The sequence below is a fragment of the Sycon ciliatum genome, chromosome 8 (assembly GCF_964019385.1).
Source record: "Sycon ciliatum chromosome 8, ocSycCili1.1, whole genome shotgun sequence".
Taxonomy (NCBI): Eukaryota; Metazoa; Porifera; class Calcarea; order Leucosolenida; family Sycettidae; genus Sycon; species Sycon ciliatum.
This window is the reverse complement of record NC_088650.1, coordinates 8,028,637-8,053,473: the sequence shown is the minus strand read 5'-3', so window position 1 is coordinate 8,053,473 and position 24,837 is coordinate 8,028,637. Positions and strand designations below refer to the sequence as shown.

Sequence of the window (24,837 nt, the reverse complement as noted above, 5' to 3'; positions counted from 1 at the left end):
TTTTCAAGTATCAGGTCGTTGCAAAGTATACCAGGCTGTCCCAGGCTGTCGCACGCGTACGCAATTTCTGGGTTGTCAACTCGATCATAATTATCTGGTCTCTTGGTGTGAGAGTATGTATGAATGAGCATGCAAGAGAATGTACACGTGTGCGTTGTACTAAATAGAGTACATTTTTTGAATGAGTGTAGTCAAATATACAGTTATAAAAGAGTCCGCAGGATTGCCGTGGCTTATAGGTTATCACCGTTAAACCGACCGTTAGCTTAGCAGTTAACCGTTCGGGGTAAAACCGTGACCGTTTGAGCCCTAGTTTTGGGCAGTGCCTGGTTCCTTATTTAATAGATGAACGAGGCGTGAGTGTACATGTACATGTATACTGTATTATTACATGTCAGGTGACCGTTTCCAAGTCTACAGCCAATCAGCGACCAGATAGAGCGGGCAATATTTCTCCATACAAGCCCGCTCAGGCGGTCCAATATTACACGATAATTATTGTTATTAGCCGAGTACCAGGGCAATACCGGCCGGTATTGCCCTGGTACTCGGCTAATAACACATACTTACAACTACTCAATCTGCGGACAGCATGCTGTTTCGTTCTTTTTGAACTCATCAGCGCAGCACAGAGGAAATGAGGCCGAACCTGATAGCAATGGAAATAAAAATTTCCAATCAGGCCCGAACGTACCTTGCCAGAGTACTTACAACTACCAGTATTTGTCACGTGCCTCAGCTGGCCTGGTCACAGTCAGTGATTTCCCATGCAGCTGGTGCTGTGTGTGTGTGAATATCCCCAGTCAGGACATAACCAAACAGCAGCAGATGGCCCCAGCTGAGAATGGCCACCCCATCCGGAATTAAATGCATGGCAAAGATGTAACAAGCGCAGTAGGATGACTATGTTTGGAAAGAATAATAAATTATTATTCTAACACCAGAAAAGAAAAGAACCCTCGACATACAAGGCATACCGCATACCATTCATGATACAAGCACAGCAGGAAAAATCAGCGGCTATTTACACGGCGAAGAAGGTGGGAAAAGAGAGAGCAAACGGCAACGGCACAGCAGAAAGCACACGCCAGGAAAACCGGGCACTCTTCAAAAACCTGGCAAAATGCACCCACCGATGGCCGTTTTTGCTCAGTTTGGGGTCAAAACAACTGTACAGAATTCAGAATCACTCATGCAACGGAACATCAAATTTACAAAATAAAATAAACAACTATGTACAAACAGGCATGTAACCCGCCATCAGCTAGCAACCAGGGACTTCTCTGCAGCTGCTCCGGAACATTGCCGGGAATGCATGTAGCCCACACGAGAAGCACGTCCAACGTGCTGTAATCATTGAAGTTTGAATCACGACAAAGCACAACCACTGTCACTGGATACACGATAACACAAGTCAAGACTAACTACGATCTTGACAAGTCAAAAGCTTAAAAAAAGCCTGCAGCAAATTCTGGTGCAGGAGATGCCGTGGGATCACAGGCTTGCTTGCAAGCACGGCATGCTGCATACAGCGTTTACAGCTCTCCTTTCACATGACAGCTGTGTTACTCGCACACCACGTTCAAGCAGCAGGAGATCAAACACAATGCCAGCCTTCTCTCTGTGTGTATGCGCAGCGGTACCAGTGTGGGATGCTAGAGAGCAACACGGGGCCAGCTTCGGCAGCCTCGTCATCATCTCTGTCGGGCGGTAAGCGACAACCAGTGCATGCAGCACGTGTGGGTAGGGTAGACCAGGCTGAGCCAGCCCACCACGGTGAGATACCCCCCTCTACGTGACTTGACATTGTTCAGTACGACCCACACCAATCACGAGCGTGTACTCGCCCAGCTTTACAAGGGCTCTGGTAGCGAGGCGGCCAGCTGCCGCAGGATCTCCTCGGTCTTCTTACGCCAGTTGGCGATTGTCTTGGATACTTTGCACCACTCCTCACCATGATGCGGCTCGGCGATAACTGCTTTCTTCAGCACTGCTTGTTGTTGCTCCTGCAGTGGGACAATACAATTAAAAAGGAGAAGGACAAAAATGGTACGAGTTATGACTAACCGTCCACCAACGTAGCCAGATCATATACAGTCAGCGAGTGCGACAAAATGGCACAAAACTGACCATCCGAGTTCAAAATTCCTTTACATCACTGCTGAATACATGCAGGCATACAGTAAGCAGTGGAACACAGCATCAGTGTACCGTACACCACAATGACAGCACTTGTCACAGATATGATACAGCTAGACAAGGGAAACATTGGAATAGAGCCTATGCAAGTCTGACTCATGGAGCAAATCGTTTTCCATACGAGGAGCTGCATGTGCCCTACGGTAGGGTCCCTACCTAGCACACGTACACGCACACAAGTCAACACACACAACACATGCGCGTATGACATGTGATCCTCCAGTAACTTATCTGTATGCCACTCTGTAACGCAGTCTGACAGTACGACTGTCAGCAACACACAGGTGGCTGCTAATGAGACAGATGAGTGATCGCAGAGAATACGCACAAGGCAGTGGCATACATGTACCGCATATAGGATCACTACACATGCACAAACACAAACTGAAGAGTTCAAACACATGTGCATACCTCTGTGCCATGTTTCAGTTCGAACTTGTAGTAATACGCCCAGGCATCGCCTAGATCCGGGTCGATCTTCACCGTCCTGAACACAAGAAACGACACGCGGAAAAATCAAAACAACTCAGCGATCACCAAGACATGTACATATACATGACTGCACAACATTCAATAGAAATGCCATTTCTGTTCTTGCATCAGACAGCGCCTGCTGCTGCCATGAACAACTGTACATGATCCGGTGCTGTTGATCCGGCACGGGGAAACGAATACATACCATATCAAACACCGCACATACCTGCCAAACCAGTCTCTTGCTTTGCTTGTAATACGCTCTGCCCACATCATTCTATGAACATGTTAGAATAGAACAACACCAATACACATGATGGTATGTTTTTAGTCTCCACGAAAGCTATTCACCATTTACACACCAAGAATAAAAGAGAAAAAAAACAACAGAGAGGAAGCCGAAGAGACCAAAATCACCATGGGTCAACTGGAGGTACGTGTGTTCATTAGAACAAAGGGACAGTAAGAAAAAAAAAGATAAGTTCCCACACCGGGAATCGAACCCGGGCCGCGGCGGTGAGAGCGCCGAATCCTAACCACTAGACCATATGGGAGACACATGAACAGTGATCACCAAGTTGACTCTAGTACACACTCTCCTCTTTCCGTTGTGCAGAAACTAGTGTACAAGTGCTAGCATCAAGCATGTGTGCGGCAGGTGGCTTTTAGTTCCTGGACGCAAGTATAGGGGGAGGGGAATACTATTCATGCACATGACTTCAAAAAGTATACACCGCAGCACATGGAGGCTAGAACTGTGAAAACAATCAACCTCTATGGCCAAGTGTATGAGTAGTGACAATTTCACGAGACATGAACTGCCCAAGTTTACAAATGCACGTGCCAAACTGCGAGTGGACGACACCCAGGTCCCCCTCCCCTCCCCTCCCCCTCCCCTCCCCTCCCCCCCCCCCCCAATGTACCCCACAGACAATATTTAATTTTAAAACACTTATGAGTGCACACTTCCAGGCGGGCAACACCAGCGCTGCAATCACCATACTTGGAGGACAGGCACAGGAGGACAGGCTTGCACCACTTGGACACCATGGTCGGTGACTCCACAGTCTTGGACATCCTGGAAGACAAGCATCCCGGATGGCTGAGCCTCTGAACCCATCTGCTGTTATCCCTGGTCTACCACTGATCACTCCACCGACCACTCCACAGTGCGATCAACCCAGGACGTTCTACGCAATGCAGCCCTCCAATCTCAGGGCGCTGCTGGACCGCCTGGAATGGCCGCCGCCAATTGGAGACAAATCCGTATCTCGTTTGGCAAAGCATCGGACTCCCTGTGCGCTGCCCAACCAGCGTGCGCCCACGATAAACCTCAACCATGCCATACCAAGAACGGTTTACTTTCGAGGTCACGCATGCAAGGCAACACAGAGGGGACCCGACTCGTCTCCCCCGGCGACTTTGTGTTTGGTGTCGAAACACAGCACAGACTACTGCTGAAGTTTATAAGTATTAAAGAGCGTTCAAACACAGTATGACCAATGTAAGTTCCTTCAGAGCACATCGACAGCCCGTAGCTTACTTTGCAACGGTGAGGAGTACGTGAGAATCGTGTTCGCAAGCCTTCAGGGCGTCCACGCTCTTCGTCTTGCGCTGCTTGCGCGACTCCATGAAGATTGCGTGCGCCCAGAGTGTGCCAGCGCTGGGGCAGTCCTGCAGGGCCTTGGCCATGTTTGTCTTGGCAACGCTGCTATTGCCGGAACGCTCTTCGATGCGGACTGACTGCAGCCTACAACCACGAAGGGACAAACAAATGAACAAGAAAGAGAGAGAGAGAGAGAGAGAGAGAGAGAGAGAGACCGAGAGGGAGAGAGAGAGAGAGAAACCGAGAGGGGGAGAGAGAGAGAGACCGAGGAGGAGGAGGAGGAGGAAGAGAAGAGAGTGATTCACTGGCGTCATGAACAAACTTAGCACTCGATCTGTCAGGGGCTCAACAAGTAGAATGATGGGCTTAACTAGTAACAAGTGAAGACATGGAGACATTAGTATACTGTATAAAGTACCCTCGATGAAACATACTATGCCATATAAGAACTGTACAGGTGCAGTTGTGCTCCGTGATATCAGACCAGGAGTACACATCTGGCGCCCTTAACTTGCACGGCTCTTGACGCCCTGGAAGTGGAACGAATGCAGCTGGACGTACACATGTACAAGTAACGTGATGTAGTCGGAACTGGTCCAGGGTGCCGGCTTTGCACTGTGGGTGGGATTTCAGTGAGCGTTACTGTACTACTTTTGAGGACCCTGCAATGAACTATCCCAGTTAGTGAACCTCAGCTGTACAGGACCTCGGGGTACAGTCACTGTTCAAAACAGCACGACCTACTAGTATTGCAGAATGGGTAGCTTACCAAAGCTCTGGAGTACGCGGATTACGCAACAGACCTCTCTCCAGTACAGATCTAGCCTTGGTCAAGTTTCCTGAAGGCAAGCAAACAGACACAGCGCATGACCATCGAGGAAATAACATGCAACTTCCCAAGGACTGACATTTCAGGCGAGTGTATTATTAATGACCCGGCTTGCGAAGGCGTATTCCACCTGGTCCGTAGCATGCCCAGAATCATGCAACCAGGCTGATTTCGTCATTAGAAACAGTGTTTTGCTAACTGTCCCCATGTTGAAAAAGAGTGCCGTACTATCATCGTGCTGATTTCGGACTTGCAGACATAGCTGGCTGGGAACAGGTTGATGTGTACCCTGGGCTTCACCTGTGATCGTACTACACTGTCCTGATAACAGAAGAAGAGTCTAGATTGTCTGGAGTTCACCACTTTGCCAAGCATAGTTGATGAAGAGCTATGCTTTACTGCACATGTTTTACACTGCTTACCACACTGTTCTTCGAGAGCGGACAGCTGCAGCCACAGAGGTACCGAATTGTAGCATTTCTTCACCTGTAACAAGGGTACAAGGGAATGTATAAATGAAAAGAGAGAGAGAGAGAGAGAGAGAGAGAGAGAGAGAGAGAGAGAGAAAAGAGAGAGAGAAAAGAGAGAGAGAGAGAGAGAGAGAGAGAGAGAGAGAGAGAGAGAGAGAGAGAGAGAGAGAGAGAGAGAGAGAGAGAGAGAGAGAGGGATCAGCTGAATTCCAAAAATGTCAAGACTCAATGACACATACCAGCAGCACTACAGAGACAGCAGCACCACAGCTAAACATCTCCCGCACAGTACGTCATGCAACAGTAAAACAGACTTGGAAGAGCACCAATGAACGAGATCACGGTAGGGCGGACACAACACAGAACTTACTGCAAGACTGTAATACTCCCGTGCCTTCTCGACACCACCAAGCGTCAGCGCTAATTGTGCTTGCATCATCCAAAGCTGAAGAACAGCACAAGCCAATAACAAACAAACAAACACACACACACACACAGACACAAAACCCAGACACAGACACACACGACGCACGCACGTACAGAGACCCAGACCCAGACATATACACATACACACACATTTGTCAACCTTCTCCATTTCACACAGCCTTCGCACAAGCCACCGTCAAGAACCAGCATTTGCAATCTCGTGGAAACGACATAAAGCTTGTGAGCAGGAGTTGCAGGCTCTTTTGGTGACTGATGGATCCGCTGGTGTGTTCATGACCACAGGTGGCTGGACATCCTCACTCAGCCACCCAATCCTTTGTCACTCACACAGCGCACTTCATCAACGCGGAGTGGAACTGTTGAGTTGTGTATTGGAGACAGGCAGATTCCACTGAAGTCACACAGCCGACAACCTCTCTCAATTCACTGAGCAGGTGGCCAAGAGAATCGGAATCAAGTTAGACCAAGTGGTGGCCATCCCTCACGACGATTGCTTTGTGAGGGATGGCGCTAGGCTGACGGCTTGCTCCTATCATATTTAATATGATAGCAGCAAGCCGTCAGCAGTATGACCGATGTGAGTGGAGATCCAATAGGTGCAAAACCCCATTACCTGCAAACGGTCATACGACATGCACTTGGTGTAAAGAGGATTGGACACATTGTTGTTCAGATGTCGACGGCTCGTGGGCCATTTCTAAACAATCCTGCTTGGCTGCAGAGACGCTGGCAAACTAGCAAAGTCAACTGAAAGCAACATCGGCACCACTCAAGGTAATCCAGGATGTAGCGAATCGCTGGAACACCACATACTATATTATGTTATACATGTCCCCTGCAAACCAATACGCACATCCATATATATCCATATACTCCGTCCACAAGGCTCTCAATGTCCACTCGTCCAGGAGTCTCCTGAATGTAATGATATAGGGAAGTGCTGAAGGTGTCTTGGCATTGCCAGTTAATCGATTGCTCTGGTCTTTCTCTGTTCTTCAGGCGACGGAAGAAGTGGTGGGTTCTCGAACCTTCTGCAAAGAGGCGACCGGACCAAAAGTGGAAAGGTGTGATGTACCAGCCCGACTATGATGCTGCTAAATTAGGCAGACCTTTGTCTGACGCAGTCATCGATCAGGCTACACATGTCATCAGAAGTCGGCTGCTTTGGCATGGGCCAGGTCTGGAGGATGTGCTTTGTGGACATTTCATGAATTTCAAGCAGGACACTACGAGAGAGTATGGTGGTGATGTTCCGCACATCCAAGTCCATCACACCGGATGCTTTCACTGGGTTACTTCGTCGCGAATACTACCCGACAAGCAGGTAACGCTGTGCGACAGTATGGGTCCGAATGCTGTTCCTCTCCATCTGGAAAATCAGCTTGCCTGCATCTATGGTGACCCACATGACGAGAGCTTTAGCATGTTCCAGCCATCAGTGCAGCGGCAAACTGGTTCAGCCGATTGCGGTCTGTTTGCCATAGCCTTTGCCGTTGAGCTGTCAGTTGGAAAGGATCCATCCACGGCGTGTTTCAGCCAGAAGAAGATGCGCGGGCCATCTATCGTCTTGCATTGAAAATGGTAGATTCACTCCATTTCCAAGGTGTCGGTGGAAGGGTGTACATTTCACTGATTCTGGCGCCCCTCTAGAGGTGGACGCACGGTTTTGCTTTCGTGCAACGCCTGTGCCGTTCGATGCCCTAGTCGAGTGCATGGAGTGCTTTGAGATATACCAAGGTGGCTGTGCTCCCGTAAGAAACCGCGGTGATCAATACAGGAGAGACAATTTCAAGTGCTACAAGTGCCGGAAGGTCCATCCTCCGTCAGTTCTCCGCAGGCCAGCAAAGAATGGCAGCCAATTCGCTTCCCTCAGGACAGCCGGGTTTTGATGAGCGGATCTGACGAGCAGACACTTTCAAAGGTATGTGTATGGCGCAGTGGGTGCGGGGTTGAGCTCCCACTCCTTTGTAAATGCTGCGTTACCGGCTGATTTCAGCACCCATGCAAAGTCCCACCAACTCCCTATACGGAGGCGAAAGTGTAAACAATGTTGGGGGTAACTGGCGCCGAAAAACCAGGCTCTGGGTATAATTGGTGGGTACCTCCTCGTGGTTATACCTGGTAACCATTGTAGCACGCCATAGAAGTCTTGAATGTATCTATCGTGTGATACATGGGCTAAATCCCACCACTTTCTTCATTTCAATGCACTTATCCACAAGTGTTCTGCCATTTCTAAACCTGGCGTTTTCCCTTCTGTTGTTGTTAGTTTCATTATTCTTAGTTTTCCACTGTTCAAATGCTCTCATCCTCTGAAAGTCTCCTGGGAAAGCCTTGGTGACAATGCTGTTTTCTACAGTGTTATTATCTGATGGAATATTTTATTCACATTTTTTGATTTCCATAACATTCAATCCAAAAGTAGTACAAAACCGATTTTTTCACACCTATAATCGATTACTCGATCATTTTAAGAAACAAAGGTAATCGATAAGGAATTTTGATGCTCGTTTCCGTCCTAATTGCGTGAATAATAGTCTCCAGTGATATGCATAGTACTGGAGCTGGTTGTCTGCCATTTGATCAGGTATTGCCTGTGGATGGTTCGAAGTTCCGAAGGTACTAGTAGTAATTATTCTCGTGGAGTTGTTCTCGTAGAGGCACTTTGGGACACGTTCGCTCCTCTTGTTGAGAGATAAGTGCTTGGGTGACTGCGCGATTGCTAATTTCTCCACAAGGCATAGGTTGCAATACACATACTTTTAAGCCTGTAAACCACATTCCACATCATCAACAAAGAGCAACTGACCTTTGGCGCATCCGGATAGAGTGTGAGAGCCTTCTCAACCATTTGCACAGCCTATCACACAACAGAACCGCAGGATGACAGAGTGTGACCAGACAACAAACAAATATACACCACACACACACACACACACGCACGCACGCACGCACACACACACACACACACACGCACACGCACACTTGAACTTGTTCATTGCTAAAACTGGTCACGTGGGTCTCCCCGGTAGAGGGGAGAGAGACTCAAAAGGAATCTTGGAAAGATGACTCAATTGGCTATCGAACTGCCCAATGGCCGATGCACCCTGAAAGTAGCTATTATAAGCGCGTTCTACGAGCCCTTCGAAGATATATAAGTGCAGTCTCCAACAAAAGCGCAGCGCTTACATGGAGAACATGTTTGACGTCACACAGCATCACATACACACATGCTGTGGCGCAAGCCCGCTACCCATGAGATAAAAAACTACAGACTCAGTGCACCAGGAAGCACAACAATTTCATTCACGGTACCCGGCGGGAAACTTTGTGCTACGGGTGTAGTATTAAAGAAAAACCAATGTACATGTGCCATATGGTTGAAAAATTATAAGCCCAGTCTCTAGTAGAAGCCCAGGGCCTGGACTGGTTGGAAAAGTACAGCCCGAGGCCTATAACGGAGATAGTACGGTATGTGACAGTTCCTGCCAGTTAAGTATGTTATCACTCACACCACTGATGTTTCCTAGCACCCACTCGAGCTTGACGGACTTCATCCACACACGCGCTGTGCCGGCCTGCTCACGGGCCTTCTGCAGCAAGCGCCTGCAACACAAAAACGGACGGTGACACAAGCACAGACAACACAGATGCAAGTGCACATACACGCATGCACACACACACACACACACACACACACACACACACACACGTTGAACCAAATGGCAACGCACGTTGAAAGGATGGATGGCGTAAAGGTGGGGATAAACAACAGATACAATGTGTAGTCACACAGAGAACAGAACCTCCAACACACACAAGCATCACCCAGCCATTCCCTACCGAGCCGAACACAGGGGGTATGAACATAATGTACGGCCACACAGAGAACAGAAACTCCAAAACACACACATCACCCAGACATCGCCCACAGAGCTGAGCACACACACACAGTGCGTGGCAATCGCAAACCAGTGGCCAGCACACGCACCTGGCACGCTCGTCCTCGTTGTTCTCAGACTCCAGCTTGACGGCGGCCAGCCAGATGTCCTCGCTGTTCGGGTTGGCTTGAAAGGCCAGCGCCAGGATTGACCGAGCGGCGGGCACGTCGCCCTGCGGTGACACAAGACAGCAGTGATGAGTACGACAGAGCATCAGCAATACGCACAGGTTAAGGGTACACATAAAACAACCAGAGTACTCGTACAGTGCAGTGTAGTCATCAAACGCCTATATTATGTTTGCTAATTTTGCGAGAAGAGCACAGCGCAAATATTAACCATCGTGAAATCAAACTTCAACAGTGGGTGTGTACGTGTGGCCACAGTACTCCACGAACATTTGCCATCATAAACTCGCTCGTTCCGAGAGTTTTTTTTTCGGTTCTGAGATATCGCAAAGGTTTAGTGACGCGAATATTGGGCGGTTTACAGTATCCAGTATCACATGACAGGGTACTTACCGCCAGCCATTTTGACTTGGCGCCCATGAGCCAGAGTACCTCCACTTTCGGACAGTACGTCACAGCCTTCTGCAACAGCGTCTCCAGGCTCTCCCTGAGCAGCACAGAGTAGCAACAACAGCACAGAGTACATGGATGATAGCTTGGTAGAAGAATAGGCAACAGACCCCGATGAGCAGCACAAAACCAAGCTAAAGCAGCTGCAACTTGAATGTGCATAAATGAAAAACAATTCAAAAAGCACAGCATCCATCATCTATGGCAGCAGTACAGCACCGGCACAAGCTGCAGGTAGTGCTGCTGGCGGCACCTGCCAAACACAACATGACCGATCCAAGGCGTACCTGCTTCCGTGGCTCTTCTCAAAGTGCGCCGCTCTCAACCAGATGCTCTTCTTGCTGGGGTAGACGCCGAGTGCGTGTGCAAACACGGCGCGGGCACAGTCGTATGCGCCATGTGCTACACACTGGCAACGACAGTCAACAGGCCACAAGGACACACAATATAGCACAGGTCAGTGTACGTCCCCCACTGAGTCATTATTTATGAACTCATGAATCCGGACAGTACAAAGAAAGCACCCCCTCGCCCCGCATACCCAGGCCTACTAATCCCCACAGATTGATGACACAACCCGGGCAAATTTAACTCAATGATCATCGATATACACAGAGCTACTGAGAGTTACCGTTTTCTGATGATCGCTTTAATAGTGCGTGAAACTCAGAGTTAAAACACTTTTTTCCGTCGTCTTATTGTTTGGATTGTTTAAACACAGAGCTACCTAGAAATCCTGTAATGTGAATATAAAGTGAAGGTTCTGCGTGGCAGAAACATGGAAAGTCTACAGAGAAACACACTCACACTCTCGGCATCCTCCATCCACGTATGCTTGCGATCCTCCTCTTCAACATTGTGGCCAATAATGGTTTGGCTGTAAAGTTACAAGTGCACACACAGCCCCGCACACAGACACCACGTAGAACAAAGTATGACGTTACGGCATGTAAGTGCACATCCCGGACCATGCAGGTGAAGCGAGCACCACCACATAGCAGAGTCATCCAAGATGAATCAATCGAGTCACTCCCGCCACCACTTTTAAATGCACCCGTACACACATGCACACACATTCACACACATGCACACACATTCACACACACGCGCACGCACGCCCACACCCACGTGCAAACTTACATAATGGCCTGGGCGGTACCAATGCTGCTGGCCTTCTCGCACTTCTCGGCATCCTCGATCCAATGGTCTCGGTTGATTTCCACCATGTTATTGGTGAGTGACGTCACGGCACGCTCTACAATCTTCAGTACCATGGGTATGTTGTCATTGGCTTCCTCAAGCTGAGCAGCAGTAACCCAGATCTGCCGGTCGGTCGGGATATTCTCACGTGCTTTGTTCAGCACCTGCACACGCACACACACAATAATGGAATGCAGTGAAACTTGTTTTAACAACCGACCAGAAGCATTGGTCGCAGGTGTTACTCTACGTGTGTGTGTGTGCGTGTGTGTGTGTGTGTGTGTGTGTGTGTGTGTGTGTGTGTGTGTGTGTGAACCCTGATGATGGCCTCCGGGGAGAGAATTAGGAGGAAATCGAGCATGTAGTGCAGGGATGTACCGTGTGGCACAGATCTCAGGCATCCACCTACCTTCCTTGCATTGTCGTAGGTCTCGAGTCGCGCCAGTGCCAGCCACAGCTGTACATGAGCACAGACACAAACACATGTGCGGTACATACACAGGCAGATGCACAAACACACAAACACAAACACACAAACACAAACACGGGTAAGCAATCACACCACTGGGACTCTACCGGCAGCGAGATAGGAAAATATTCTGAAAACCCGCTGAACGGGCACAGGAATGCACACAATCTACACAGGGGCAAGCATGAACACACACACACACACCTGACCCATACCTCTGTACTAGTAGGACAACACTCAGTAGCGCGGCCAAGAAGCAAGCGAGCCTCCTCGGGGTCGTGCAGCTCCACCAGCGACTTCCACAGACGAACGGAGTTGGGAATCTGCTCCAGAGCTGTCCAGGGGCACAGCACACACACACACACACACACACACACACACACACACACACACACACACACACACATGCACGAACACGCGCGTGCGCGCACACACACACACACACGCATGCACGCACATGCGCACACATACACACACACACAATACAGGTGTAAGCTGGTATGCGACACGAGCACACACACCATGTGCATGTTACAAACGCATGGGTGTCCACCATTTACCCATCTGGTGCATTCACACGTGCTGTGGAAATTGAAGACAAGTACTATGTCTAAGAGCCACGTGGATACTGGGACACCAGGGTGTGGGGAGCAGGACAAAAATGTCCTCAACTGGAATGCTTCTCAAGAATCACAAAATCTTGGTTGTTACAGCTTTTCGCATATTCAAAATAAGTGTCTGGAAAATACACTTGGGAACTTTGTAGTGATAAAAAATCTTGAGTCATTCATGGATTGAAGGGAACATAAATCCTACTATGAAACAAGACAGGGTCATGCACACATACCTTTCTTCAGCACACATACCTTTCTTCAGCACACGCCGCTTGGCCGGTTTCTCGTCTTCCAGCTCGGTGGCCTTCACCCAGAGCTTGACGGAGTTCGGCAGGTGTCTCAGCCCATTGGCCGCCACGGACTTCTTCTGGTCGGGTTGCTGAAAGGCACGAGAGAACAGAGCACTATAGGGAGATTGCAGAGATGCTGGTCAGAAAGGAAACAGGACAGGTTCCTAAAATATCACACATGGGACATTCTCCACATGAAACGTAGAGAGGAAGATTTCCAGTGGCACATACAGTGGACTGCATATCCAGGATACATACAGTGGACTGCATATCAGCACACGAAGCACAGAAGCCATATAATTTTTTCGACTAGGCCTTTCATGCCATTACTCTTCAGGTCGAATACAATGGTGATTAACAAGGTAGTAAGCAAGTCCTTGTAACCGGCACTTTTGGCGGGCAGAGCATTGACAAAAATAGCACTTGAAAAATAGCGCTAGTGGCGCCAGCAGCATATTTGGCGGTTAGAGCATAGACCAAATAGCACTTTAAAAGATAGCGCCAGTGGCGCCAAGTACACAGTGAGACAATGAATATTACCAGTATCAGACCACAGTGGGGACCACGGTACTACAATGTCAAAACAGTGACAACTTTCGCACATACTTCTTTTGCACGCACAGTTCAGGCTTCAGTTTGGCAATGTACACTGCCTCCAGCACAGCAAGGTGAGATTTGTTGCGCGCACGTGCTTGAATGGTGAAGTGAGAGTCGAAAAAATTATATGGCTTCTGTGCTTCGTGTGCTGATTTGCTTTCCTCCAACCAAAAATCTATTGAATTGCATATCCGGGACACATGCAACTGAAAGCTGAAGAGACCTTGAGAACCATGACGCAGTCATCGACTATCAAACTTTCCCTAAGCTGAGCATGCTATGGGTTTGTTTGGAACAAGCAAAATGCCTTGGCTTTGATGCAGAGTAACACCAACGGAATAACAAGGTGTTTCTTTCTGGTGAGAGCTCCTACGTACCATCAAGCGAATTGCCTCCATCCAGACATCCTCGACCTTGGTACAGGACTCCGTGCCGTGCAGGATCATAGTCCTGGCGCTCTGCATGGCACCGGTGACTTCCTCAAGACGAGCAGCAGCAATCCAGCCTGTCAGTGCAGTCACACACATGCACGCCCACATACATGAACGCACGCATGCACGCACACACACAAAGAGAAAAAAAAACAATTGACGAGTTGAGCTATTATTCTTTATTCGCACGATGGCAACTCGCCCCAATCAGAGTATGGAACCAGGATTGGGAACTTCCGCCAATCTAACACTGCATTTTGTTGGGGCCGGGACTTTGGAAAGCCAGTTGGGTTAATGGCATTGATTTGACACAATATGCCGCCTGTGTCTGTACACAGGCGGCATTACAGCAGCAGCAGCAGCTAAAACTAACCTGGACCATGCTTCGGGTTGGAGGAGGTGACAGACTTGAGGAGCAGGCGAGCTTTCTTTACGTCTCTGACAGCAAAGAAGAAGAGGAGAAGAGCATATCAAGCAGATTTATAATCAGTGCGTCTGGACAACATCACAGTCATACCAGATATCATTGGCATCTGTGTCACCGATGTACATGTACATGTATGTGCATATCTTACTAATAACGTGCTGGAAATTGTTATAAACATGCCAAATACGAGGAAGATATTCTTTCAACACACACGCACACATACATGCACGCACGCTCTCTCTCTCTCTCTCTCTCTCTCTCTCTCTCTCTCTCTCTCTCTCTCTCTCTCTTTCACACACACACACACACACACACACACACACACACACACACACACACACACACACACACACACACACACACACACACACACACACACACACACACACACACACACACACACACACACACACACACACACACACACACACACACACACACACACACACACACACACACACACACACACACACACACACACACACACACACACACACACACACACACACACACACACACACACACACACACACACACACACACACACACTACTACTACTATAGCATGACTGCCCATTGGGCAATGTCACCCCCGGGGGGGGGGGGGGGGGCCAGAGTTTGGAGTGCACCGTCATTGGCAGGACTTCTGGTGCCTCGTCAAATCTTGCTGTCGTCGGAAACGTTTCGGGCAATGCATGCAGATCAGCGGCAGTGATTCCCTATCGGCTGCAGCAAGACGTTTTCCACGGTTGCAGTTATGGCGGTTAAAACCAGCCCGGGACTTGAAGCAGCGATTGCAGCGTTGACAATGCTGGAAGCAGCAACTAGCGAGAGACGCCGTCAATGCCGTATCTGCATGTTCAGGGAGTGCAGGCTGGCAGCGATGAACTGCAAGCCCACCCTTACTACGGAACCATCGGCAGCAACTGACGCACTGTGCTGAACCACGCTGTTGGTGGACGGGAAGTTGGCGCTCAGCCAAACACTTGTGCCGTGCCTTGTCTTGAGGACGAGAGAAAGCCCGGTTGCAAGATGAGCAGAGTACGGATTTCTCTACTGCCCGAGGAGGCTGAAAAACCAGAACCTGCTCTCGCCAAGCTGACCGGTCTTGTGCGCAATCAAACCAGTTTGGAATGGACTTCGTGTCAGTAGCCACAACGTCTCTCCACCTACGCCTGGGACCGCAGAAGGGGCGCGCAGCCAACAAACGACCAAACAACAGCTGCAATGGGACACGGTCCTCCGACATCCGAGCCACATGACCAAGCCACTCTAAACGACGATGGCGCATCTTAACAGAGAGTGGCACTGGGTCACCCCAGTGACGACGTAACTGCGCAGACGTGATGCGATCGGATTGCTGCTGACTGCGAGGGATGGCTAATATTGTGCGGATGCAGCGATGATGAAAGGCATCCAAACGTCTACTATCAGCTTTCAAGGGCGTCCAGCACTCACTGCCGTACAGCAAAATGGACAAGACACAGGCCACGTATAGCTTTCGCTTACTGACTAATGACAGCGAGCGATCCGACAAGACTGGAAGAAGAGCTCCAAAGGCTTTGGAAGCCTCAGCTATGCGGCGACTGACGTCAGTAGAGGAGCGGGCATCCGGTGTCACGACGGACCCTAGATAAATGAAGGATGGAACGTGCTCCACAGTATCACCGTTGACGTTCATATCGGCTCTATCAGGCATGTTGACTTGGCTACCTGCCACGAGAAATTTCGTTTTAGCAGCGTTGACGCAGAGGCCAAAGGAAGAGGCAACCGTGCAGAATGTTTCAAGGCACTTCTCAGCACCAGGGCGGTCTTCAGCGAGCAAGACCGCGTCATCTGCGTACTCAATGTCGTTGATGATTGCGGCAGTAGACTGGCGAGCGGGCTTTGAGAAAAGGTTGCCATTGATGCTAAATTGGATGGGGATGCCAGGTGGATGGTCGCTGTCCTGCATCACTTGTGCCCACCGCTCAAGCACAACACCGAAGTACAGATTAAAAAGTACTGGGGCCATCACACAGCCTTGACGGAGGCCATTGTTGACCGCAAACGGCTCGGTAGTGCTGGCACCGACGCGCACAGCTGCCTGCATGCTCTCGTGGAACGATTGGATTAGATTGAGGAGCCCTTCAGGAATGCCTAGCCTCCCCAATGCTAGCCAGAGTGCTTGGCGTGGTACGGAATCATATGCTTTCTTCAGGTCTACGAAGACACAGAACAGCTTCTGACGGTGCTCGTACGATTTCTCGATGAGCTGGCGAATGGAAAAGATGGCATCACACACACACACACACACACACACACACACACACACACACACACACACACACACACAAACGTGCACACACATCAGCCAACACAGAGCAGCAAGCAAAACGACTTACTCAATGTCGGCACCAGAGTTGGGTACCATGCTGTTAAGATCTGTCAGGTAACCCTTGGGATCAACCACCGTCTGGCCGCTGACCGAATCAGAAACCTGATCGAGTTTCACCCCCAACATACTGTTACGGGCGTCACCCATCTGCTGGAGATCAATAGTTGATCGAGAGCCGCCTGGCGTCGTGAACCCACTGTTCAGCACCGACATGGTGCCCGGGAACGGTGTGGTGAAGCCGCCGAATTTCTAACAGCGGGTAGAACGGGCACGTGTGTACACATGCGCATGCACACAACGGGTGAGTATTAGCACAGAGATACATGTATGGAGACAGACACAGACCAGTTGACAATACGCTGAAGAAGTCTAGGCAAAGACAGAGCTCCCCCTCCACATCAATAGCAAAGCAATTAGTAAGACAAAAAGTGACATGTACAGTTTCCTTGGAGACTGAATGAAATAACACTGAGAATAAGGACACACCTTCAGGCTCTTGAACAAAAGTTTTCACTAGTATACATTCGAGATGTTGTTCAAGAGCCTGAAGTGCGTCCTTCTTCTCAGTGTTCAAAGTGACAGGTGTTGAGTGTGTACCTGTTGTTTAGCATCTAGCGATGCCGTGACACCGCCGATGCTGGCACTGCGCTCAATCACGCTGTCCGGGATGGGCGTGTAGCGGTCCGGGCGCGTGCTGGTCGTCTTGGTGCGCTTCTGCCGAATGCTGCCGGTCTCGGGCAGACTCTCCCACTGCTCCTTGGACACTTCGCCGAGGCCGCGCTTCAAGTCGCTGAACTGCTGCGAGATCTTGGGCCGCTCCTGACGGAACTTCTCCATCTCTTCTCGGATGCGGTCCTCTCTGCAACAAGACAACACCAAGGGACAGGGCAGTAGAAGCCCGGGACAGGGTGTATTCGATTTCATGACTGCTCACCATTTACCAATACAACAGTGGTTGTCAGGGCAGTAGTAGGGAGGCTCTGCTTCATGTGAAACGCAGAGTAATCAAGCAAAGAACAAGTGCCTGGGTTAGAGTCCACGGCTTCAAGTGATTGGGTCTAGATTTCAACACGAAGAAGAGGATCGCTATGTTGTGGCACGTGCAAAGCAGAAATGCGCACGGATCTGTTGAGTATCCCTCATACTTGGCAGCAGCTCGCCAGAAAGCTGCCCTATTCGGAACGGGGAATTCCCACTACACCAGGGTTCTAGCCAAAGGAGGGTGGGGTGTGTGTGTGTGTAGTGCCCCCTACTCTGATTGAGCCCCCCCCCCCCCCACACTCATTTGTCGATTTTTGTGTTTTTTTCTTCAGGCAATTCAACGAGGCTAACCACCCAGCTCTTCGGCACCCGGCAGTCAGTAGACCATAGCAGTGCATAGAGCCTAACGCTGTTATCACATAGCAACGGTACACAGCGGAATTAAGAACTACGAACCTTCTGGTCTTTCGCCGCTGGTCCATATGAACATCAATCTCATCGTACACCTTGTCAGCTTCTTCATCTTCTTGGTCGTACGGTCCGCTGGAGAACAGCGAGCCTCCGTAACCGTTGAACTCGTCGTAGTTCGTATCGTTCAAGTCCTCCTCTTCGGGCTCATCGCCGGTGCCGCCACGGCCCTGTTTGGCTGCCTCTGCCGCCGCCTGCTGTCCGAACGTACGGCGGCCGGGCCGCGCGTGTCTCTCGTCCGTCACGTCCGACGCCTGGCGAGCCGGTCCGATGTCGGAACGCGTCGTGAAGCCATGAGCTCTGCAACGACGAGAAGAAACAACGTACATTGTAGATTGCAGTCAGTGACATGAATCAGGCATAGTATTACTAGTAATTAAAATAATATACCCTGGTTTCAGGGAAAGATGAAAACGGGAAAAGCCATAATAATTATTAATAGATGCAAAATAGCAATAGAGAGAACAAATTCTGCTGTCATCGCCACACTACAACGAAGTCATGAAAGTTTTCCAAAATCGATTATGTCACATTCATCAGAGGAATGTCGTGACTGAAGAGTATCCGTGCTGAACAATGATTAAATATACATTCAATAGTGTGTTACGAGAACAAAATAAAGTGCTAAAATAGAATGAAGAAAGGTGAGACAATAGAAGTGAAGAGAGGACTGAGTGCAAAGGGGGTTACGACATTCCACTGATGAATGTGACATGAAGATCGATTATGGAAAACTTTCATGACTTCATTGTAGTGTGTCGATGACAGCAGAATTTGTTCTCTGTAATATTGCTATTTTAAAAGTGTTGTCTCTGCGTCGATTATTTATTAATAGATGTCCTGGCCAATGCGCACCGACCACATTAATGTCACCCCGCGTACCTGGCGTTGCAGGGCCGATGCCACTGATACAGTGCCGCACACGGTTTACACGTACATCCCACATCACACATACCGATGTAGGAAACCTACCAGTAACTGACAGCACTGCTGACCAGCTAGACCCTCTGTCAGGCCGGACACCCAGTGGAAAGGCACGGCGCCACGCGTCCACGATCTCTGCGGAGCACCCTGATTCCAAGATGGACTCATGAACTCCCGCATGTTTAACCAGTCTTCCCTCGACAGAAGCCATCCACTCAGGAACCCTTGTTTAAAAAACTGCTGGTATAACAAAATTAATGCATTTGGCCTGATGTGTAAATTGGCGAGTTCCAGCACACGGCCAAGACCACCTGCCCGGATATAGCAACAGTCACCGAGACAAAGTTAACCTCGGAGAAGAGCACAGCAATGGATGCCACACTACCTGGCTGTTCGCTGCCAGTCCGCAGGGGCGCTGAAATCGCAAGGTGCAAGGTGGTGGAGTAGCCACGTGGGCACGGTCAGGCCTGGCCTATGGGCAGATGGAGCAGATCAGCTGCGGTGACCTGGCAGTGACACGGTTCACGGTGCAGCTGCAATCACGGTGTCGGACAGTAGTGTGTGCTGCATATCGGCCAGGCTCATGTGCAGCGACTGCAGACAATGAGCCTGCTATAAGCGGGTTGCTGGGCTCCTGTCCGACAAGACGAAGGAGCCGTACAACAGAGTAATGGCGTGGATTTGCTGCCGACTTCATTTTGCTCTGGTTTGCTCCAGCATGGTTTGTTTGCGTGGTGCTCGGCGACGCCCCATGCGCGTCAGTGATGTGGCGGATGCATCTGCTACCTTGGCCGTCGCCGAGGCCCGCTGCCCTGTACAACTGACTGCAAGTGGTTCCTAAACCAGCTCCTATTCCTCATTGTTGCTTCTTTTTTTCCCTCTAGCTTTCTTTTTACGGTATTATAATTTCACGGAGAAGGGGGAGAGCCCGAACGTGCGCAGTTTTATTTTTATTATTTGCCATGAACCCCCGTAAGTCCAAATAACTGGCAGGGCAGGGTTGGGCCTTTTTCTTTCTTCTCGGATTGTAATTCTTACCAGGCGTGGGCCATCCCCTGGAATTGTAACATGTTGGAGTGCGGCAGCATGGGCTGTGTACGAGAGTACGACGCCGGGGCAACGCAGGGCGGACCAAGCTGCGGTGGTGCTACACAGCCTACAGGCACGAAGCACCTCAGCAGTTGGTGGTGGCGATCGCAGTGTCATCATCAGTATCAGCAGTTGGTGGTGGCGATCGCAGTGTCATCATCAGTTCTGGCAGCTAGCAGTAGCAGATGGGCTTGATTTTTTTAGAGTGTAAAGTACAGTGTAGCAGCATTTATTATCTTCCGTGGCAGTCGTCGGCAATGGAGCTGTCTCCGGCTCAGCTGAGAGCCATCAGCGAGGCGGCTTCTTCAGCTGTCTCGGCCGCGTTGAGCCACCTAGCCGGCCCGAGTCAGGCGACCGATAATTCCACGGCGGAACAAGGTATGGATCCATTAGCCGCTAGCGTAAAAAGAATGCCCTCTTGCGTTGCACATGTGTCTACTGAGTCCATTAGTAAGATCAGGAACATTGAGTTTGTAGAGCTGGCAACACTATTGCCAAGCCGCTGTGTAGGAATGGAGCCACCCGCTAAGCGCTTACGGGTTGACGAAAGCTCTGCGGATGCGTCCGCACTAATTTATTTCTACTGTGTCGTCACCCAGGCGTAAAATTGAAAAATGTTACTGATTGGATCGAAGCCTGGTCGATCTTTAGCATCATTGCTAGCGAGGGCGCACCAGGCGCATGTGCTGGTCTCATGGAGCACCAGCTAAGGGTAGTTCAAGCAGCGCAAAAAATATCGTTTTGCTGCGGTGCAAGAATACGACACTCGGTTGCGACAGGCGATGTCAAGGGACCACAGTATCAGCATTGGTAACCTGCACATGGAGTTTTTCACCCAGTCCTTCACCGGCCAAGCTCTGCCAGTGTGTGCTAAATGTAAGAGGACAGGCCACTCCACCATGGCATGTGTAGCGAAGCCTTCACTGAACGCGCCTTTTCGTGCCCCCACCTCTGGGCCCAGCGGAAAGCCGATCTGCAAAATGTTTAACAAAGGGAACTGCACCTTTTCCAATTGCAGCTACCAGCACAGGTGCATGTTCTGCAAGGGAACACACCCAGCAACGGAGTGTCCCACTCGCGCTTCGGCCTGAGAAGCCTCATCACACTCCTGTACAGCCGTCATTAGTTCGCGAGAACTCTATGTCCACATCTGCTAATTCTTTAAGTTTAAACTCAATCTTCAATTTTCCATACTGGAGCATATCGACAGCAACATTGATCGTGGACGGCAGCGCCAACCTACAGAATGCTCTCTAAGCTGCAAAGTTCTGGCAAATCCGAATCTTCTTTTCTTTTATGTAAAAGAGAAAAGGACATATGGATACGAGTTAAGAGTAACTCTCCCTCACTGTAACATGATACTATATACAGTCAGAAAGTGCAATAACTAGGCACAAAACTGACAGAGTACTGAGACATTCGACGTCCTGACACCTAACTTCAACACATCTCCGTAGCGCTAACCGACAGCCTTCCAACTTGGAAGGTTCAAGGTTATGGAAAGACCAAAGAGGGGAAGGCAAGCGCAACGAAAACGAGCAAAAGCTACAGTCCCAAAGGAACAAAGAATGTCGATTGTTACTGGACGATGACGTTTTTTTTTATGACCCACCCAAGTTGGGTGGTGTGCTGCTTTGCTGCTTCGAATTGTAGTTAGACCGCTTTGTCAAATATCGTACTGGTCTCGTCATCGTCCAGTAACAATCGACATTCTTTGTTCCTTTGGGACTGTAGCTTTTGCTCGTTTTCGTTGCGCTTGCCTTCCCCTCTTTGGTCTTTCCATAACCTTGAACCTTCCAAGTTGGAAGGCTGTCGGTTAGCGCTACGGAGATGTGTTGAAGTTAGGTGTCAGGACGTCGCATGTCTCAGTACTCTGTCAGTTTTGTGCCTAGTTATTGCACTTTCTGACTGTATATAGTATCATGTTACAGTGATGGAGAGTTACTCTTAACTCGTATCCATATGTCCTTTTCTCTTTTACATTTATTTATGGCTCAACATCCGAGTTTCTTTTCTTTTCCATGTTTTTTCCACCATTGCAGTAAATGTCCCTTTACCTTCTTGATCCTGGAGACCCCTAGATACTGTATAAGCAGAAATATTCGTCTGGAATTTAATTTCGTCTTTTTCGTCCAAGGAGCTTTTGGACTAAATTAAATGCCGGACTAATGTCGATTTGTCCAGCTTTACAATATACTCTCATGATCCATGGACGAAATTTACAACCGGACGAACTCCCTTTCTTTGGAGTTGGACGAAATTATTGACCGACGAAATTTTCTGCCTGTACAGTAGGCATTAGCCTTTGGGGAATCCTTAAATATAACTAAATGAATGAATAAAGAGCATGCCTTCTCTCACCACCATCATATGTCTGCACCAAACATGTCCAAGAAGATTACCCGACGAGTCTAGGCGGGACGAAACGTAACAGTTACATCACAACCCAAACCAAGTTGTCGCTGTGTCCCTATCTATGTGCTAGGCGCGAGCTGATGCACCAGACAGCTATGTCGCTACCACTAGCCAGGCATTGACTAAGCACCCGACCCTTTCATCGTCCACATATGGTTGCTTCGATTGATTAACGTTGATGCTACTTCACTGACTATGACCAAACACTCTATACTGATATCTTGTTCATCATCATCCCCCCCCCTCTCTTAATGTTGCATCTCTCTTTTCAACTTTTGTTCAAATACCCTGAGCAAAACGCTTGGGATGATGTTGCTCTGATGCCGCCATGAATAGGCGGTGAGTGATAATAGGCTGAATGATGGTGTGGGTTGCGCCAAACAGTACAAGAACTATAACAGGGAGTGTACATTGCCAAGCTACAGCCTGAGCTTTGTAGACAGGAGTTTGTTAGGAAGCTAGTGCTATTTTGGCTTCCCACCTCCCTGTTATAGTTCTTGTACTCTTCGGCGCAACTCACACCATCACTCAGCCTGAGTGATAATATTATTATGTGCCATTGAGCAGCTAGCTAGACAATAAACACCCCTGTCCCCATGCAAGTGACATACAGCTATCATTGTACATGTACTCTGCAGTCATTTGCAGAGCTGGTACGAAATGTGCCCACGCCAGTGAACCAGTAGCATGTAAACCGTGTGGGTGAATGGACCACTTGCCATTTGTACAGATCCACGAAATCCCGTAGAATCCCGTAGACCCGGAAGGGTGTTGAATGTGTGCTATGCATGCGCATTTGACCAATTTTCGCGTCACAATTCAATGACCAGCAATCGCTTTTCCAGCTTCTTCACTTGGGTTAGAACTAATGACTAGCTAGATCTTTGTCAGAAAAAGGTTTTCGTATGAAATGTCTTCAGACCCCATTTCTTAGTGGAAATAGCAGAAAACACAACAGGGTCCTGCACATTCAACACCCTTCCGGGTCTACGGGATTTCGTGGATCTGTACAAATGGCAAGTGGTCCATTAGTTTCGCTTGCAGTCGCCGATATTCGTTTCGATTTTCCGCAGTGATCAGTAGGCAAAGAGTGACTTACCCTCTTCCAAGACCGGGAACATATCCTAGCGGAGCCGAGGCCCCAATGAACGCCTTCTTTTTCTTTCCTATATTCATATTATCGTCAGCATCTGCCTACTCCTTCAAAGAGAAAAAAATGAAAGGCCTGATCTAGCGGGACGACAACTTGCTGATCACCTGTTGGTTCACAGTGGAAGGAATACCCGCTCCCACACACTTCTACAACCAACGAGTACACGTACACCTGAGAGTACTTTTGGGCAATGACAAAGAGGACATTGAAATTTCTTGATGATCTATTTTTACGACAATGCAAGAAGTCAGAAATTTTCATTTCAAATCTCCAATTGTACTTCCAAGGTCGAGAAACGTGCGTCATAACTCACGTTGTTGCGACGTCGCCGACGCGTCATCCGCTTTTGCGAGAATATTTTTTCAAGATCACCATTTCCCTGAATCCATGACAACAGCGACATACTACACTTTTTTTTATACAAGAAAGATAATCAAGAGTATACTATGTACTATAGTACGCGTATACGATCGAGTACACATCATCATGTACATGAAATACATGATGTACATGTACTGTATAAAAAGCAGAAATTTTCGGTGGTGTAATATTTTCGGTATTCTCCAAAATCGGTGGTTCGGCGGAGGGAAATTTTCGGTAAACCCGCGTTCCAGGTAAGTGTGCTAGTACTATACGGACAATTTCGGTGCGTTTTATTTTCGGTAAAAATTTCGGCACCGAAGTTACCGAAAATAAAACCCCACCGAAAATTTCTGCTTTTACAGTATACAGTGTAGTCAAGAGTAGATCTACACAAATGTTTATGTACTCATGATGTAAATCGAAGCTCGGGTACGGTATTGAGCCAATAAATAAAAATTAATGTAGAAAAGAAAAAGGACATTTATGGAAACGAGTT

The 24,837-nt window shown here is 48.9% G+C and overlaps 1 protein-coding gene and 1 non-coding gene across 2 annotated transcripts; both read right to left on the bottom strand.

Moving 5' to 3' along the window:
- Nucleotides 1-833: 833 nt before the first annotated feature.
- LOC135823174 (pre-mRNA-processing factor 6-like) lies at nucleotides 834-24,231 on the bottom strand. The gene is made up of 23 exons (XM_065336017.1): nucleotides 23,925-24,231; nucleotides 18,386-18,697; nucleotides 17,546-17,807; nucleotides 16,956-17,197; nucleotides 14,519-14,583; nucleotides 14,092-14,219; nucleotides 13,080-13,206; nucleotides 12,429-12,547; nucleotides 12,154-12,201; nucleotides 11,685-11,908; nucleotides 11,352-11,421; nucleotides 10,832-10,953; nucleotides 10,488-10,581; nucleotides 10,017-10,138; nucleotides 9,538-9,631; nucleotides 8,835-8,885; nucleotides 5,949-6,023; nucleotides 5,531-5,594; nucleotides 5,049-5,118; nucleotides 4,217-4,423; nucleotides 2,900-2,950; nucleotides 2,611-2,686; nucleotides 834-2,006 (listed from the first exon to the last, which is right to left on the bottom strand). The coding sequence occupies exons 1-23, from the start codon at nucleotides 23,999-24,001 to the stop codon at nucleotides 1,854-1,856; spliced, it is 2,853 nt and encodes a 950-aa protein (XP_065192089.1). The 5' UTR covers nucleotides 24,002-24,231; the 3' UTR covers nucleotides 834-1,853.
- Trnae-cuc (transfer RNA glutamic acid (anticodon CUC)) lies at nucleotides 3,156-3,227 on the bottom strand. Its single transcript has one exon. It is a non-coding gene; the product is annotated as a tRNA-Glu (tRNA).
- Nucleotides 24,232-24,837: the final 606 nt, after the last annotated feature.